The sequence below is a fragment of the Mytilus trossulus genome, unplaced genomic scaffold (genome assembly GCF_036588685.1).
Source record: "Mytilus trossulus isolate FHL-02 unplaced genomic scaffold, PNRI_Mtr1.1.1.hap1 h1tg000373l__unscaffolded, whole genome shotgun sequence".
Taxonomy (NCBI): Eukaryota; Metazoa; Mollusca; class Bivalvia; order Mytilida; family Mytilidae; genus Mytilus; species Mytilus trossulus.
In genome coordinates this window covers 732,369-750,782 of record NW_026963340.1, presented here as the reverse complement: position 1 = coordinate 750,782, position 18,414 = coordinate 732,369, and the positions used below count along the sequence as shown (strand labels likewise).

Here is an 18,414-nt window from a genome sequence, read left to right as displayed (position 1 = left end):
TGATATGTCCGGGTCAAAGTTATTAAGGCCGGGTCAACGTATTTGACGTCACAAAGACATGATACGGTATACTATTAAGAGCTGAACAGAGTGATATAGACAGCGGGACGACCGATAAACTATTGGATCTTTAGGAAACAAAAATGCGATTCTAAAGAGAAAACAATATATAATTCTATGGAAAGTGTATATGTAACTAATAATAAACATTTTGTAAAAACAAATATCAATCCTACATCAATATCAGCAGTATGTGTTCTGGAAATATTGAAAATTACTCATATTAAAACTGAAAACTGTTTGTAGAAAAAATAGATTTATAAAATTTTATAAACTTGAAATTTATTTAAATGTTCATAATGATGATTGCATACGTGACAAAGCATCCAGCTGTTATTGAACTTGTTTTTGCTCTGCATGATTCAAACTACACCTTTCATATACTCCCTTTTTTCCTAAATAATTCGATATTTAAAATTATTTTGTGTTGCAAATATATTTCTTTGTATTGTACACAGGGAAAGCAGCTATAATACTAGTCCCATTGGGTGGTTCAGCATTCATCATGTTCATCATAGCATGTGTATACAAAGTATATAGTCGAAAGAGTAAAGGTAAGAATTGTTTTTATAATCGTCTGCTCTGTCTGTATTGGGACATCAACGAATGAGATTGTTAACAAAATCTGTACTAACTACTTTTTTGACTGGCTCCCCTGGTGGGGAAAAGTCTGCTTTCTTTTTCAATGCGTATAGCCTTTTCCACAGTTCTTGGTTGGATTTGCATTGACGGTTGTTTCGTTAACTTTGTTCTTGTTACACATCATCCAATCGGTATTTTTTTTTAATGATCAATGAGGATAAATTGGACATAATACAGGACATTGAAACACTGTTGCATTGTTTTGATTTGTGCAGCTATTTAATTGTCTAACAAATTGTTAAAGGGGCACTAGTTACAAGAAATATAAAAAATCTAAATTATTATTTTTTTGGCTCAATCATTAATGAAATGCACATAGTGAAATAATAAATCATTTTCAGCAGACAGTATGGTTCTATTTTGTCAAAATAAGCTAAAAATACATTGATTATGAATTATTCACTTGCAAGAGAATAATTTAACCTCATATAATCCGTATTCATGTGAACTTCAATTTAACCCCTTAGCTTGAGATGGATAACAAGTAAATTGTATGTTGAAAGTAGTTTAAAGAATAAGAATATCAACATTGAAAGTGAAACAAAGGTAAATCATTTGATTGATTGATTCGATCCACAAATAAAATCTTATTGATACATGTAAAAACGATGTTTTATGATTTATAATATGAAATTGACTAGAAATAGAAAAATTCAACAGCAAGAGTTTGTTTAATCTATTTATATTTATATTAATCGCTTATTTGATCATCGGATGATTTTAGAGGTCAACTCGATAGTTAATTAGATGGCGTTAGACTAAATTACACACGAAACGAAGCTACTTATTTTCATGCCCGTGCCCTCTTTCTTGTTTTTTTTTTTAGACTTTTAATAGTCTGGACAAATGTGTCACATTGTTATCAATCAAATATGAAAATTTGATTACAATCGATGAACATGAATTTGACAGCTAGTGTCCCTTTAATGCCATCGTGAATTTGATAAATGACAACGGAGGGGGTAATAATTATCAGGTATAAATTATTGTCGCGACTTCATCCGCTAATTTTCCCTGGATTCTTTTTTTAGAATCTGTCGCTGTAATAAGATCATAGAATTAAATTCAAATGTTAACTTTGAGTTTCTTATTTCATTTAGATTGTATTTGCGAATATACTGATTTCTGCCACTCATAGAATTAATTTAAAGTTTTGACTTCTTTGAAATATTTTATGTGTGACTGACATCAAAAGATCAACGAAACCTCCAGGCTACCAATACTTACACGTTTTTTTTTTATTATCAATACATGAAAAACGGATACACAATGCTAATATCTTTATATTCACATGATATCATAGGCACTCGTTAAGTATATGTGTATCTGCGAGGCTAACAAGGTTAAGATCAATGCATTAAAGAGAGAGCCGTGGTGTCGTGGTAAGTGCATCGGACTACTAACACAAAGGTTCCTGGTTCGATTCCCGTTTGGGATGAAAATTTCAGGAACTAAATTTTCGGCTCTCCCTTGGCACCATTTGCGAGTATGGTCTTGAGGAAACGATGATAGTCCGTCGGACGGGGACGATAAATGGCTGACCCGTGTTAAGAGAGAGCCATATCTCTTGCACGTTAAAGACACCCTTGTAGATTTCGAAAAAGAGTAGGTTAATGCCACTACAAGGCAGCACTCGCACCCGCAAAGTGGAAAGGGATTAATATAAGTTGTAAAACTTATTTCCCAATCCACTATAAACAAATATGTTTAAACTAAAGAGTCAAATTTAGATAGAGAATTGTCGATATAGGTTCGAAATCATGTATTCTCGTTGATGTTTCTTTTAAATCGATGTTCCTCTTTTCCTATTTTGTATGTTTGATACTGTGGTTATATCTGTAATACTATCTGGTATTCTGTTTAATTTGGTAGTATATAGATCACTGACTATTTCACATATTTGAAAAGAAAACGATTTCATTCAATTTGTTAATTTTGGTTTTATAAATATAATACGATTTGTTTTTATCTGTCATACGACATATTTTTGTCTGTTTTACGACATATATTTGCAACTTCCTTTGCGAGTAAATCGTGATGTGCCTATAATTAGGCTTCTTGCTAAATACACAGTTATTATATATACTTAGAAATAAGTTCAAGTATTACGTTTTTGTAAATCACGTATAATATTCATATGCCAGATATATTAAAGACCGACGTGTTACGACATATTTTAATTTCCCTAACCTTTTAATTGTGAACTAAGATTGATTATAGCATTGTTGAACATGATGACTTGTTTATTCAAACTCACGTACAATACATTCAAATGCATGGCTTCTTTGTCAAGGAACAAAGCCTATTCATTGTATCTATGATTCCTAATCCAAAAACTACAAATTTGGAATGCGTGTCGATTAGACTATATCTTGACAACAGAAGATAAATGAGTGACCAAACGTTTTGTGTCTTCTTGTATCTTAAGAAATTTCAATAAAGTAAGTTGATTTTAGATCAGTGTCTGATAAGGTATCTTCTAGCACCAGGTGTATTACGATTTGGAAATGTTCTAAATTTGTTTTTATTGTTGTTCGTTATTCTGTGATGCCCTATTTTTAATAAGAAATCAGTTGCTGCTACTAAGTATATCTCCTACATTTTTCTAATACCACTTCATTTAGTGTTATCACATCAACTGAACCTGTATCTGCGACTGAACCATTGGGTGTAATTGCAATGGTCAAACACATATGGTGCCGCCGCTTTTTGTTTTTATAGAAAAATGGCATTTAAGGGTACTCAACGGTTCCGGAATTTTCGAAATAGGATGAATGACAAACACTCCTTGCTTATTTTGGCACAGATAATGTTGCTTGTTTAAGAGAGTTTTCTCTAAATTTCAAACTTTTAGAAGTAAGCAAAAAAAAGGTAAGAAATGTCAATAGGTATAAGTCTATGATTGAGACCATTTTCATTTTCAATGTGTAAATAGAATTGTTAATCAACATCAATAAATTTGTTCAAATTTGGTTTTGTTTTCAGATACCAAAGTCAAGAAAAAGAACAATATACAGATGTATGAAAGGTGTAGGTCATAGAGTATTTGAAGGTTTTCATGAAATTGATTTCATCTTTTGTGTTTATGTTTTATGCATGCTTGTGTAAGTGTGCCTTTTTCAATATCCTTTTCTTTATAACTATTATAATATAATGTTATCATTATTATCATAACTTTTCGGTTAATTTTATGTTCCTTTTTATGTTTTATTTTCCTTTTTGGTTCGTCTAAAAAAGTCTGTTGTCCAATTTGTCGATTATTGTTCACGACAGTTTTTAATGTCAAAATGAAACACGTTACATCTAAAAGCAGTACCTTTTTTCATGAAATATAATTCTGTTGAAAAATCATTTCACCCATGAAACCCGTTAGTTGAACGAAATTAAGATGAAGCTTATGCTAACAAATAAACACTTCCCTTACTTGATCTTTATGGTTTCACAGGACGCTTAATGTTAAAATTTACGATAAAACAGATGATTTTACATTTTTTATTGTGAATTATTTTTTTTTTGCAACTGAGACGTTTCCTATACACCATCTTATGGTATTTATATATCTCAACTAGTTTGATGCGATCGTGTATGTTACAACAGAAATCACTGTTTTGCTGAAAGATCATTTTAGCAGAGTTGTTGATATCACAAACTTATATCATCGATACATGGACACCATTTGTAAATATCAATCAAGGTGCAGTCATCTTATAAGTTCAAATATTTCTCATTTAATCTTTTACTCTATACAAAGTCTGAAATGTCGGTATTCAAATCAAAAGCATACCAAACATTTGAACAAATCTAGTCAGAAGGGATAGAGTTACGATAATGTTGTAAGGCCATTAAGTATTTAAAATAAATTTTGAGTCACTCATAGTATTTTTGAAACAGGAATTAAAAACATTTATTCGAAAGGCAATTATTGGCAGGATACAGGTTATATTTTTCTAGTATATTTATTAATAGTGTGAAACGAGAAATTTGTGTCATTTTCCCTTTAATGAAGACATTATGAATGAAGTCCTATTATTTCTGCCTATGGTTGCTTTGTGGTCTGTTTAAACCCTTGAAAGGGTTTTAGTCCTGTTTCTTCAATTTATTTCTTAATTGTTTGATTATTTCAGACTTCTGGTATGCAAGTTAACACAATATTCAGACATTTATTCTTATTGGAATGATGTGATCTTTTGTCAAATTTATCTAATCAAAGGACGTGAAGATACGATTTCTAAATTATGTTCGATAGAGGAATATATGTTGTTATTTTCTATAAAGGTTCAGAACTTTTTCTTGAAATTGTTTGAGACTCCTTTAAGTGTACGCTCTTTTATTTGCCCCTGTTCTGATTGGATTTGTACAGCCATGTCATTACTATGCAATATAGCAAACATAATCTGAGAAACACAAGCTTTGTCCCCTTTATTCAATGAAAAATGTAACAGACGTAGCAAATAATGGTGAATATATTTTAATTTCCTTCAGAATAATTAAGTTATTAACACAATCTCCCCTAACAATATGAATAAGAAAAAAAATTGAACCCAACTATATTACAATAATATGCATGACTGAAAATGTTATTGAAATTCTAAAAACATATATATTGTGATGTACAATTGTATAGGGTTATTGCATGAATATTGGGGAATATTGTCCCGAGTAGAATTTTATATTGCACGAGCTTGCGAGTGCAATATATGTTCTACAAGGGACAATATTTCTCAATATTCATGCAATAACCCTTTTATTGTATAGCAATATCCCTTTTATTGTATAGCAATATAATATTTGAAAGTAAACATTGGTTTAAACTAAGAATTTAATGTTGATGACGTCATGAATTTTGAAGATTTATTGCACTAGTGCAATATTAGGATTTATTGCACGCTAACTTTTGGTTACGTTCGGTGGGAAATATTATATTGCTATACAATAATAATTACTTTTTTATTTATATTAGCAGAAATAAGCAGATAATCCTTTATTTAGCCACTTTCCTTATAGATATTTATGTATTGTATAAACTTTAAAAATATATGAGATCTTAATATAATTATGATATACAAAACAAAAAAAAAATTTTATTCAAATATTTGTTGAATCACAGATATGATCAAAATTATGAAATTTAAACTGAAATTCGAAAAAAATGAGATTTAACACCATTTGAAAATATTTTCAAAATAAATCTGTAGACCAGATCAGACCAACAATCAATTTTTAATTTTTAAAAGATAACAGTTGATATACAGTTTTCAAATAAATCTGAACTGTTCATAAATAAAATAAAAGTATTAAAATGCATAAAACTTTTTATGCTACTAAGGCACCTTTATATATTGATGTTAATTTTTTTTTTCTAAAAACCAAATTTAATTGGAGATTTTGTAAGATGAAGATTCATTTTAGTTCTTCAATGTTTGAATTGTGTTAGTTTGAAAGGTAGCGCCAACTCATCATAAGCACCCACAATATTTTCATTAGATATTTCTGTGTTTTTACATACTCAAATGTATGGATAAGTTCTACACCTGCAGTCTCATTTTGTTTGCATTTGTATCAGTTTATTATATATATTGTTATCCGTGTTTGTCTGCATGTCCATGAACTTTCATCATATGATCTGCGTATCTAAAAGAAAAAAAAACCAATATGCAATAGATAATGTTACTTCATTTTTGCTCAAAAAGTACAATGTTAGAGCCAAAACTGGTTCTAGCTCAAAACCCTACACAATTAAATATCTTGATGATGAGATTTTTTAACGACCTTTACTGGCTATGTAACCCTCGCAATAATATTTTGTTTCAAACTCTCATTACCTAAACTTATTGTTTACTGGTTTTTATATGTTCATGATAATACAGCTTTCAATTTATATGAAAGGAATGCACATATATATATACTTTTTACTCATATCAATAATTTATTTACTATAAATTCATTTTGATTCATTTGATACCAATTTTAGTGGTTTTCGTGGAAACATGTGAACCACAAATTTAAATGTTCAACAAATTACAAATTTGATATTAGGTTGTATGTAGACTTTAGCAGAACCACGAAATAACATATTCACGAACAGGCAAGTTTTACCCAAACCACGAAAATTGGTACACACAAAAATAAATGAATCCACAACAACTTACTTTTCGTGCCAATCAGCAGCCATGTCTCGTTTACAAGATTCTGTGTGGGCTAACTTGTAGAGTACCTAATAAGAATAGATAAAACACATACAGCCATTAAATAATATCATAAAATTATTCTTTACTAAAAGTATGCATTGAGAGAAATATGTATATAAATATTCCTTTTTTTTCTAAATTACAAAATAAGAACATTTCCAATGTTTTCAGCATACATGAAATTTGATGGGAATCTCATACCAGTGTCTACATAAGAAAATGCCTGTACCTAGTCAGGAAGATGACAGTTGTCCATTAATGTGTTTGAGTTTTTGATTTGACCATTTGATTAGGGACTTTCTGTTTTCAATTTTCCTCGAAGTGCATTATTTTGTGATTATACTTTTCATCTTACTTGGTGTGAAAGAGCTGATTCAACAACAATTAATTCGTTGACAGAGATCAATAACGAAATTACATTCTACCCAAACTTGTTTCACTGCTTCAACAGTAATAGTATCTATCATTGATTTAACATTAATAAATAGTTAAATCTTGTTGCACATATTCTCCTGATTCATTAATGTCTTTGTACTAATTTTCCCTAAGTACCTTTGACAAATTATTAACTTTGGAAAATGACGGAGAATAACAAATATTTGCAAACAGACATTTGCAGTTCAGGAAAATATAGTATAATTCATTGTTTTGACGAGTTATGGTACAGCACAAAGAGTGTATATTTCTGGTTTCCTTCCGAGCAGTCTGTATCTTAGAAAAGTTTACCTTCATCAGTAAAACATGTTCAAATCCTAATAATTCTATAAACAATGCATCTAATACTGTACTAGCACATATGTTGATAAATGAAAGTAAAAATATTAGGGACATTCAATTCAACTCATAACATAATTTTTTGTCGATAAAGATTTTTTTCTGGCTCCTTCTCAATATGTTTCTTACCAAGAAAATCAATGTATGAAGAAGTAGTGTGTAAAAAAACGTCACGGTCCTTGCAGTCTTGTTTCCCAGGATAAATCTTCCCTATAAAAAAGTATGTAATGGAAACAAATAATAATAGATGTTTAAAAATAAAATTCACTAAGGCATGCAGAAATCTGATATAGTGATAATTTGTACAGTAATGACATACTGACTTTCAGTTATTATATTGGATTGATGTGTCAATGCCAATTAGTTATAAAGTTTCCAACATTATGGAAATTCAAGCAGCTGTCATACAAGTGAGAGGTTAAGCTAGCTATTCAGATATGTTTTATCCACTATTTTCTACAGGAAATGCATGTAATAAATCAATTGGTATATTTAAAAAAAAAATATAAGGTTCTTTTCAATTTGCATTTTCCTCTGAGTACAGTATTTTTGATTTTTAACTTTAGCTTTTAACAATCTTCTGTACTTTTTCAATTGTCTTAAGTGTGATGATGGTAACTCAAAACGCATTATAAACAATATTTTTTTAATTTTGTTGATTGATTGTTTCCAATCAACAATTTCAACCACACCAAGCAGATAATTCTTCGAATAGCTTAGCTACTAGTAATATAAAAGCAAATTTTAACAACTAGACTTATCACCAGGTTAATAATTAAATGAGTCTTTAGTTTTCTATGTTGAGTTCTGAATACTATTGTTTGCCTTTTAGTGGGTTTTCGTTATACCATAGCGCTCCCTTTACATGTAAACTATGCATAACATTAACAGCCGATGAACCTTGACTTTATACCACTTCAGTTGCAGGACCAACAAAAGTATGTGGAAATAATTTATAACAAGAATGTGTCACTAGTACACAGATGCACATCTGCACTATCATTTTCTATATTCAATGGACCGTGAAAATGATGTAAAATCTCTAATTTGGAATTAAAATTAGAAAGATCTTATCATTAGGAATATGTGTACTAAATGTCAAGTTGATTGGACTTCAACTTCCTCAAAAACTACCTTGACCAAAAAATTTAACCTGAAGCGGGACAGACAAACGATAGAACAGATGAATAAACAAGCGAACAGACAGACATCGGACCAGAAAACATAATGCCATTAAATAGGGCACAAAAATGATATATCAAACGCATATCAATGGCAATTGACGTATCCTGTGGTTTCTCTTAAACTTAATAATCATATACTTTTACACAATATACTATGCAAGATTTTCAAAGCCAATAAACCATAACTGAGGAAGCATGCCAAAGCCTCTCCATAAAAGGACATTAAATTTGCTAATGCTTATGCAATGCTAAGTGCATTCCTGTCCAACCATTGAAGATTCTTTTTACACTAACCAAATCGTATTTTTAATGCAATATCAATATCATCAGGGCTAAACTGATTTTGTTCTTACCATGCTTAGAGTTATCTTATCATATGGTTTGAGATTCATGTATCGCCTCTGTTTTTCCTAAAAGATAAAAGAAAAAAAATATGTGAGTTGTTTCACCAGAACATCTGTGAAAAAAAACCCAAAAAACCCTTATTTTTTAAGACACTTACAATAAATTTCTTGAAATATTTTTTTGAACTCTCTGATTATAAAGTAACAAACAAATGAATGGATAATATGTCGAAAAAGTTTCGTCACGTGACCAGCAAACCATTGTTTGAACTGTTAGTTTAAACCTATTTTCCAGAACTTATCAAAGAATGTACTAGAACATCTTACATTCAGGTGTGGGTTAACTTTTACATCTTATCCAGTAGTTTTCAGGACTTTTCAATAGTTTGTAAGGTTCATTTCAATATCAGTTGTTATTTGCATTTTAATGTCCGTTATCAAAGCATATGCTAGGCAAATCTATTCGTTTGATGTGTTTAAGCTTTTGAATTTGCCATTTGGTTAGGCGACTTTTCGTTTTGGATTTTCCTCGGAGTTTTTTTGTGATTTTATCCTTAATGCCACATAAACAATTACTTGCCACATACTTACCGTTCTGCTAAATTTAGAAAAGGGGTCCAGTTTCTCCTCATAATGTGTTGCATATCTGTGTTCAGTTCCATCATCCCTCGTTGTTTTACTCTGTAAAGATAATAATTTCAAATTTAAGTCTAGAAAAATGAAGGTTCAAAAAAGTCTAATTGTTGATTAGTTTTAGACTGAAATATTTATTTCGATCCTAACATCATATGATTTTTTAAAAGTATCAAATAATGTTTTGTTAAAAGTTTGAACTGTTTTCTGGGTGTTGAGTACTTTTGTGAAATTACGTTTTGTTATATTTGTTGTTCTCATTGGATTTTGTCTAATGCTTAGTCCGTTTCTGTGTGTGTTAAATTTTAATGTTATGTCGTTGTTCTCCTCTTATATTTAATGCGTTTCCCTCAGTTTTAGTTTGTGACCCTGATTTTGTTTTTGTCGATGGATTTACGAGTTATGAACAGCGGTATACTACTGTTGCCTTTATTTTGCACATATAAATTTTGAGTCACTGATACTTCTATAAATAGCCTGAACATTTCTTAATTGACAGACCAGGTAGCTGCCTACATGTTTATGGTAACAACAGAAAAAAAAAAAACATAATTGTTTATTGTATATTTTTTTTTACCGTCTAGATCTTTATGAAAGTTATAGTTTAATAATTGCCTGTATCCCTCATGTGGCTTTTTTTTGCTTCTGCATTTTAAAATGTCTCCAAAAAATTCAATCTTTAAAACTATACAAAAAATTGGAATGTCTTCAATTACCAATACTATGGTGAGACTATTGAGGATATTTGAATATATCCTTGGCTTAAAAAAAAGTCGACAATGAGCGTCTCTACCGAAATTTAAAAAGTTACCAATTATGAAGACAACATTTTCAATGTTTTTACAAATGACTTAAGGTTGAACAGTTATCAAAGGTACTCGGCTTATAATTCAACACACCAGACGCACGTTTCGTCGACATACGACTCATCAGTGACGCTCAGATCGAAAAAAGTTATAAGCCAAACAAGTTCAAAGTTCAAGAGCATTTAGGACCCAAAATTTCCAAAAGTTGTGCAAAATAGGATGTAACAACCCTTATCATTTCCAAAAAGTCATACTTTTATAAACAGAAATTAAGAATAATAAAAAACAATAAAAATAACACTCATGTCAACATCCAAGTGCTGGTACTGGGCTGGTGATACGCACGAGGAAGAAACCTCCACCACCTGTTGCATCGACCCAGTGGAGTAAATAGAAATGAAAGGTTCCAGCCTTATAATGTAATACGCCATAAATAGCATTGTATTTCACTATCTTCCATTTTCAATACCTGAGGTAGATTCAAAGTACACGAAATGAAGCGTGTATTGCTTCTTTCACACACATTATAAAAAAAACATTACCTGTGGGTAACTCTGTAAGAATCTGATTTTCTCATACAACTTTACATTATCGGACCTCAGCTTGTCAATTTCGTTCTGGAGTAATGATACCTGCTGTTGTTGACCAAGGGTTTGCTGAAAATATTGTATAAAAATATCGTCAAAGATATCAAATTTGGAACGCATGTTTCGTCTATCAAAGATGCATCATTGACATGCGAATAAAAAACGTCTATTTTGACAAGTATCCCATTAACTTATACCTTACGTAAGGACCAATAAATCAACCATGAACCTATATGACATAACTGAATAAAGTTTAGAAGAAGAAAAATAATGAAAAACTACATATAAACGTTCAAACCGAAATCTCAATAATAAAAATTTATAACGCAATTGTGTTGCTTCACAGTTACTGATATGCCCCCATCGAAGTTAAGAATACAAGAGATACAGTTTGGACTGTCTCATAAATTGATTGACATCTAGAGATTGGCATTAATAAGGTCGGTTGAAAACAAAGTTTGAATACAAAAGGGATGATAATAGATTGCGAACCTTACATTTCTAAGAAGCATAATCAAAAGCGTCTGGGTATTGAGTAAATATTATAGATGACTATTTTTCGACTTTTTTCACTTAAACAAATTAGATTGTTTTAAATGTACCGCTATTAAGTCATTAGAACAATACAATCATACTTACTGCTTCCAACTCCTGTGCTCTGAGTCTGTACCTTTCTCGCTGACTCTGTATTATGGGCAATAGGGAATCAGCAGCTGTTTTGCTGGCAGGATCTATGGTGATTGCAACTGAAATGTCAAAACATAATAATGCCATCAAATTGTGACAGCTGGATCGTTTTTCCTTACTTTAAATGCTTATCTATTTTACTATTTGTTCAAAGTACACAAGCATTAAAAAAATTATAGTGTACATGTTGTAGTTTCACATAGTTTGCTTGTTTTCAAGTTATTTGTCCCCGCAAAACTTACCTGGTGCTGCAACATCTTTCACTACCTCTGCTACCATTTCAGCCTCACCACCAGGTGTCAGTACATTCTGTCCTTCCGGTGTACCTCTAAACATGGATGACAAAGCATTGACACTTCTGAGATCTTCTTCCAGTTGGGTAATCAATTGTTTCTGCTCTTGCGCTGTTTTCACAGCTTCTTGATATTCAACCTGTAGATTCTTATATTTATCTGAAATTGAGAGAGACAATTTAAAATCAGCACAATTCGTATTTCTTGCAAATCCAAAATTCAATGGGTTCCTACTGATATTATTAGCAATATTATCATGGTCAATTAAACTTTCGTCTGGCAGTTAATAAAGGCAACAATAAAGATTTACCATCCCCTTTTCATTGCTTTCTTGAAATATCAAGCTTACTGTTTGTGTCAAATATAGACATATGTATGTAACCAGAATCTTCCATAGATTGTATATCCAGTATATAAAATGGTAAAATATAATTTCTTTTCGGTGTATCCATGGCAACAATCTGCATTTATTTGTTATACAATATTGCAAAAAGGGGGAAAAAGATGTCATATATTTCCCCAAAATCAAGCTGAAAGTAGAATTTCAACCGCTTGAAGTAATACCGTTTCTGAAACTGTGTAGATATATCATTCAGCAAATCCAATGAAAATCATATGTCTTTCATCTCATTTTTTTGTAAAATTGCGTCAAAAGCTTCGTGTAGAAAAAAAGTGATTGTAAACATTACATTAATTTCTGCACCGATGGCCGGTCTAGCTATGAAAGTACAGATTGCCAAACAGAAATCATTGATGCTCTTATAAACCATCTTTGAAGGCTAATTTAGCACTCAGCTGTCTAAAAATGAATTTTATTACGCAATAACTTTCCTATTTGAAAAATCTACAGGGGCCAAAATGCGAAACTAAACTCCTAACTGTGTATTGCTACCAAGAGACAGTATTTGTATCGTAAAGGTGCTGCGTATTAAGTCGACGTGTCGACGAACTCTTACAACAGGAAACACGTACTGTAAGGGGTCTGTTACGAGGCAAAAATATTCGCTGCTATCCGACATGTACTTTTGTCGTGGTTGTTCCTGATTTCAACCCTTGAGATTCACTTTTTATTTATTTTATAAACTTTCAACAGTTATGTTAATAACCTTGATCATGCAAGCAAGTCTTGTACATTACATCAAATAAAATAAGACAAATGTGCCTTAGATTTACAACATAATAATCAATGCAATAACTTTTATAAGAAGGAATCATGCTTAAAATATACCGGTATTCACAGGTCCTATAAGGTGGTGTAAGTTATAATTCGACCACTGCCCTTTTTTAATGGGTGGTGTTAGTTTCTATTCGACCACTAACTGTTAAGGATGGTGTCTTGAATTAAGAACAAAGTTAGAATCTTACAAAATAAATGAAGGAACAGAACGTACGTTATTAATTGTATGTCATAATTTGAAAAAAATACCAGAAATATCTCTTAAATATATATAATGATACATTGAATCATTTGATGAAACAAGACACAATTTATCAATTACGAATGAAAAACTACAAATTTTTCAAATATGTCCTTAAGTGAAATAAAAGTATAATAATTAATGAAAATATGACAAATATAAATAATGAAGAAAATTATGTAAGATTATGTAAAATTTTCCGTAGCGTGAGATTTCTACAGACATAATAATTTACTTTATTAATCTGTAAATCATTTGATAAAAGAAGGTTGAAATTTAAGGAAAATTTTCCGTCCACATCAACCTTGAAAGTTTAGTAGGAATTATGTTAATATTATTTTGACAAGAGACATAGAAAATGAGAAAACACAATTCACTAGATGTATGTTTATTCTCCAAGCAAGTAATATCATACAATGGTCGATGCTGCAAACGGATTGTTGACTTGCAAAAAATTAGGTTTATATACCATTAAAAACAGAAAAATGTGCCTGAAAACAAAACTAACTCCAGACTGCAAATCTAAATGTTTTTGAAGCAGACGACACACGTACAGACGACGCAGATGGAATGTTGTATGTCTTGTTTTAGTGACTTTTCATTATATGAACTATCTGCCAGAGTTAAATAAAGGCAACAGTAGTATACGGGTGTTCAACAGATATAATTCGATTTAGAGAAAACAAATCAGGGTTATAAACTATAACCGAGGGAAACACATCATCTATAAGAGGAAAACAAAAGAAAAACATGAACACTGTAGTGCAACAAAAACAAACGCCAACATACATAGAAACGAACTATTTAATAATGATTGCCATAAACCTGACTCGGTACGGGACATTTTTGGCAAAATGGTGGGTTGAACCTGGTTTTATGGCTAGTTAAACATTTCGCTTACATGACAACACTTCATGCTAGAAATACAACACATAAACACACCAGAACACTCCTCACATAGAAACGCACAAACAAATAATATAATAGTCGAAATAACATGCAACTTTGCAAGTTATATACCATAGAAGCAAGGATGAATCAAACAGACTATAAAGATTTTATCAATGTACTATACAAACGACAAATAAGAGGCTCTCAAGAGCCTGAATCGCTCACCTTAATTTGTTTGGTTAAATCTCTCATCAATGATTATTTTGGCTTTTCAATTTATTTAAATGTTCTTTGAATCGTCCTATTTTCTTCAAAAGCAAAAAAAAATCATTTTCTCCTATGTTCTATTTTAGCCATAGGAGCTATGTTTCTTGACATACAAGCAAATGAAATATAAAATTTATACTAGATACTCTGAAACTCATTTAGCCTAAGTTTGGTTGAAATTGATACAGCAGTTTCAAAGGAGAAGATTTTTTAAAGTAAGACAACATGATGAACAAATTGTGAAAAAAGTCTTTAAAGGGCAATGACTCCTTAAGGGGTCAATTGACAATTTTGGTCAAATTGACTTATTTGTAGATCTTACATCGCTTAACATTTTTTGCTATTAACAGTTTATCTGTATCTATAATAATATTCAAGATAATAACCAAAAACTGCAAAAATTCTTTAATAATCATCAATTCAGGGTCATTATACCTGAAAAAAACAGTTACCAAATTCGGCTGAAAATTTCAGGACAGGTAGACCTTGACCTAATAAATACTTTAACTTCTTGTCTTATTTGCTCTAAATGCTGGAGTTTTTGAGATATAAGCCAAAAACTGCATTTTACCCTGTGTTCTATTTTTAGCCATGACGGCCATGTTTTTTGACGAAATAAAAAATAAAGCACAAACTTTATTTTATACATCCTACTGATCATTCAGTTGAAGTTTGGTTGAATTTGGTTCAGTAGTTTTAGAGGAGAAGATTTTTTAAAGTTAGCAAAAATGATGAACAAATTGTGTAAAATTGTCTTTAAAGGACAATAATCCCTTAAGAGGTCAATTGACAATTTTAGTCATATTAACTTATTTGTAGATCTTACTTTGTTGATCATTTTTGCTGTTTACAGTTTATCTTTATCTATAATAATATTCAAGATAATGACCAAAAACTGCAGAATTTCCATAAAATTACCAATTAAGTGGCAGCAACCCAACAACAATTGGTTCGTTTATGAGATATAAGCCAAAAACTGTATTTGACCCCTATGTTCTATTTTAAGTAACGGATCAAAAATTGAAGCACACACTTTGTGCAGGATAATCTTAGGAACAATCATGCTAAGTTTCATCCAAATCCATTCAGTAGTTTCAGAGGAGAAGATTTTTTAAAGTTAGCAAATATGATGAACAAATTGTGAAAAATTGTCATTAAAGGACAATAATCCCTTAAGGGGTCAATTGACAATTTTGGTCATATTGACTTATTTGTAGATCTTACTTTGCTGATCATTTTGCTCTTTACAGTTTATCTTTATCCATAATAATATTCAAGATAATGACCAAAAACTGCAAAATTTCCTTAAAATTACCAATTAAGTGGCAGCAACCCAACAATGGGTTGTTTGATTCATCTGAAAATTTCAGGGCTGATAGATATTACCCTAATGAACATTTTTACCTCGTGTCAGATTTGCTCTAAATGCTTTCGTTTTTGAGATATAAGCCAAAAACTGCATTTGACCCCTATGTTCTATTTTAAGTAACGGCGGCCATGTTTTTTGACGGATCAAAAATCGAAGCGCACACTTTGTGCAGGATAGTCTTAGGAACAATCATGCTAAGTTTCATTCAAATCCATTCAGTAGTTTCAGAGGAGAAGATGTTTAGAAAATTGTTAACGACGACAGACGACGACGACAACGACGACGGCGACGACGACGACGGACGCCAAGTGATGAGAAAAGCTCACATGGCCTTTTAGGCCAGGTGAGCTAAAAAAGGAAGTTCACCAAGAAACCGAACGAGATAGTAAAGGCTAGGTAAATTCACTTCCAACAGACAAAACATGTAACAATTCTACACTTTTCTTAGGTCAGACAATATTGAACAGTAAAATCAACTTGTAATTACAAACACGTCACTGAGATCTGTCCATTTTAACCCTCTCGGATCATTCCACACCTGGTATACTATATCATAAGCTTTGCTGACAAAACAATTGACAATTTACACAATTGTACAATCCGTATGCTTGACTCAATGTGACAGTCTAGCATGTGTTATTAATGTGTGATTGTTTTTTGCCAATCCGGAATACATAATTTAATGATACTTTCTATGATATAATGTATAATGTATTTTAGTAGCATCCATCGCCTCTGGGTGTTTACACAAAACATATAGTACATCAATTGTAACTGGAAAATATATTTGATGTAAGATGTAAAAAATATGATTTTTTTTCAACCAAAGGATAGGAAAAGGTTATTACACATGTTTGTATTATTACTTATAGTATGGTCTCTATTACACAAAATATAATATTGGAAGTAGTTTGATTGACTGATGGCCATTAACCCCACTTTAAACTATTTGGTTTTAACGTGGTGGTAAGTTTTTATTAGAGGAGAAAACCGGGGTTACCGGAGAAAATCGCCGACTTTCTTACTGGAAACCTAGTCAATTATGATTGGATTCCAACACACCTGCAACGTGTGAGGTTCATACTCACGACATCGGTGCTGACAGGCTAGACATAATGTAGTTTATTGCAAAGATACAATTTCCAAAAACAAAAAAACAATTACAACAGCGGGGGTAAAAGGTTGTAAATCGATATATCCTACGACTTTTATACACTTTGATGTTAAAACCTTTTATTTTTCATAAAAGAACCAGAAGCAGTAGTCCAATAAACGTATTTACACTTTTGGTATTTAGCTGTATTTTGCCTCCGAATGAGCTTAGATCTATACCGAATCACCTGTTTGACTTCAATCAACAATCACTTTTAGAACAGCGGTATACTACTGTTGCCTTTATTTGATTGTGACGTCAAATGTTTTGAATTAAGATGTCAAAATTTACGGGAACCTGTAAGATTTTACGTAATTGCGGACAAATTTGCATACAAGTGTAAATAAATCTATTGTTGTGGCTGGTTTTTGTCGTAAATACATGCTTAGCTTTAATAAGTTTTCACTTTTGAATTGGTTACCGTTTAGTTTTCTCGAAGCTTTTTGTATTTTGTTGCTTTTTTATACCGTGAGTGCTTTTAATATGCCAGTTGTTGTCCATACGTTTGACGTAATTTGTCATTTGATTTTGCCATGTGATAAGGAACTTTCCGATTGAATTTTCCTCGGAGTTCAGTATTTTTGTGATTTTACTTTTTACTCATTGAAAAAGACTGAATTTGTTAATACTTTCCTGTCCTGGATTTTAGTAAAGCTAGTTGCGTTATTGGCTTAGTTAATGGTTATTTGCTTAACATCCAGTTGCAAATATTTAATGCATGTTCAGGATGAGAAAAAAATGAACAAGGGTAAGGACAGTAACTTTGCCTAGCATCATGCCACCTATTGACCCCTTAGCGAGTTTTTGCAAGGGTTCTGTAAATGAATAGAGCGTGTCCCCGCCGATACTGTGTATTTATACATCACAAACAAACAAACGGACGCCAAACTTTGACAAAGGTTTCCTGTCGGTTAGAAAAAGACCAAAAGATTGTATATATGCGTATACCCCAGTTAGAACCCCGGGGTCTCATAGGCAATCATGCTTCTAATATCTAAATTAAGATAGAAGTTTAAAATTTGTAGACGAATCACATAATTTAAGAGCGCGGAAACGTCCCGAAACTAGAAATGTGCACGCAGGTCCAACGTTATGATACAGAAATTTAATATAAAATT

The 18,414-nt window shown here is 31.4% G+C and overlaps 1 protein-coding gene across 1 annotated transcript; it reads right to left on the bottom strand.

Moving 5' to 3' along the window:
• Positions 1-6,281: 6,281 nt before the first annotated feature.
• LOC134701995 (protein CASP-like) lies at positions 6,282-12,593 on the bottom strand. The gene is made up of 8 exons (XM_063563106.1): positions 12,548-12,593; positions 12,148-12,357; positions 11,858-11,964; positions 11,174-11,287; positions 9,784-9,873; positions 9,202-9,258; positions 6,852-6,916; positions 6,282-6,333 (listed from the first exon to the last, which is right to left on the bottom strand). The coding sequence occupies exons 1-8, from the start codon at positions 12,591-12,593 to the stop codon at positions 6,282-6,284; spliced, it is 741 nt and encodes a 246-aa protein (XP_063419176.1).
• Positions 12,594-18,414: the final 5,821 nt, after the last annotated feature.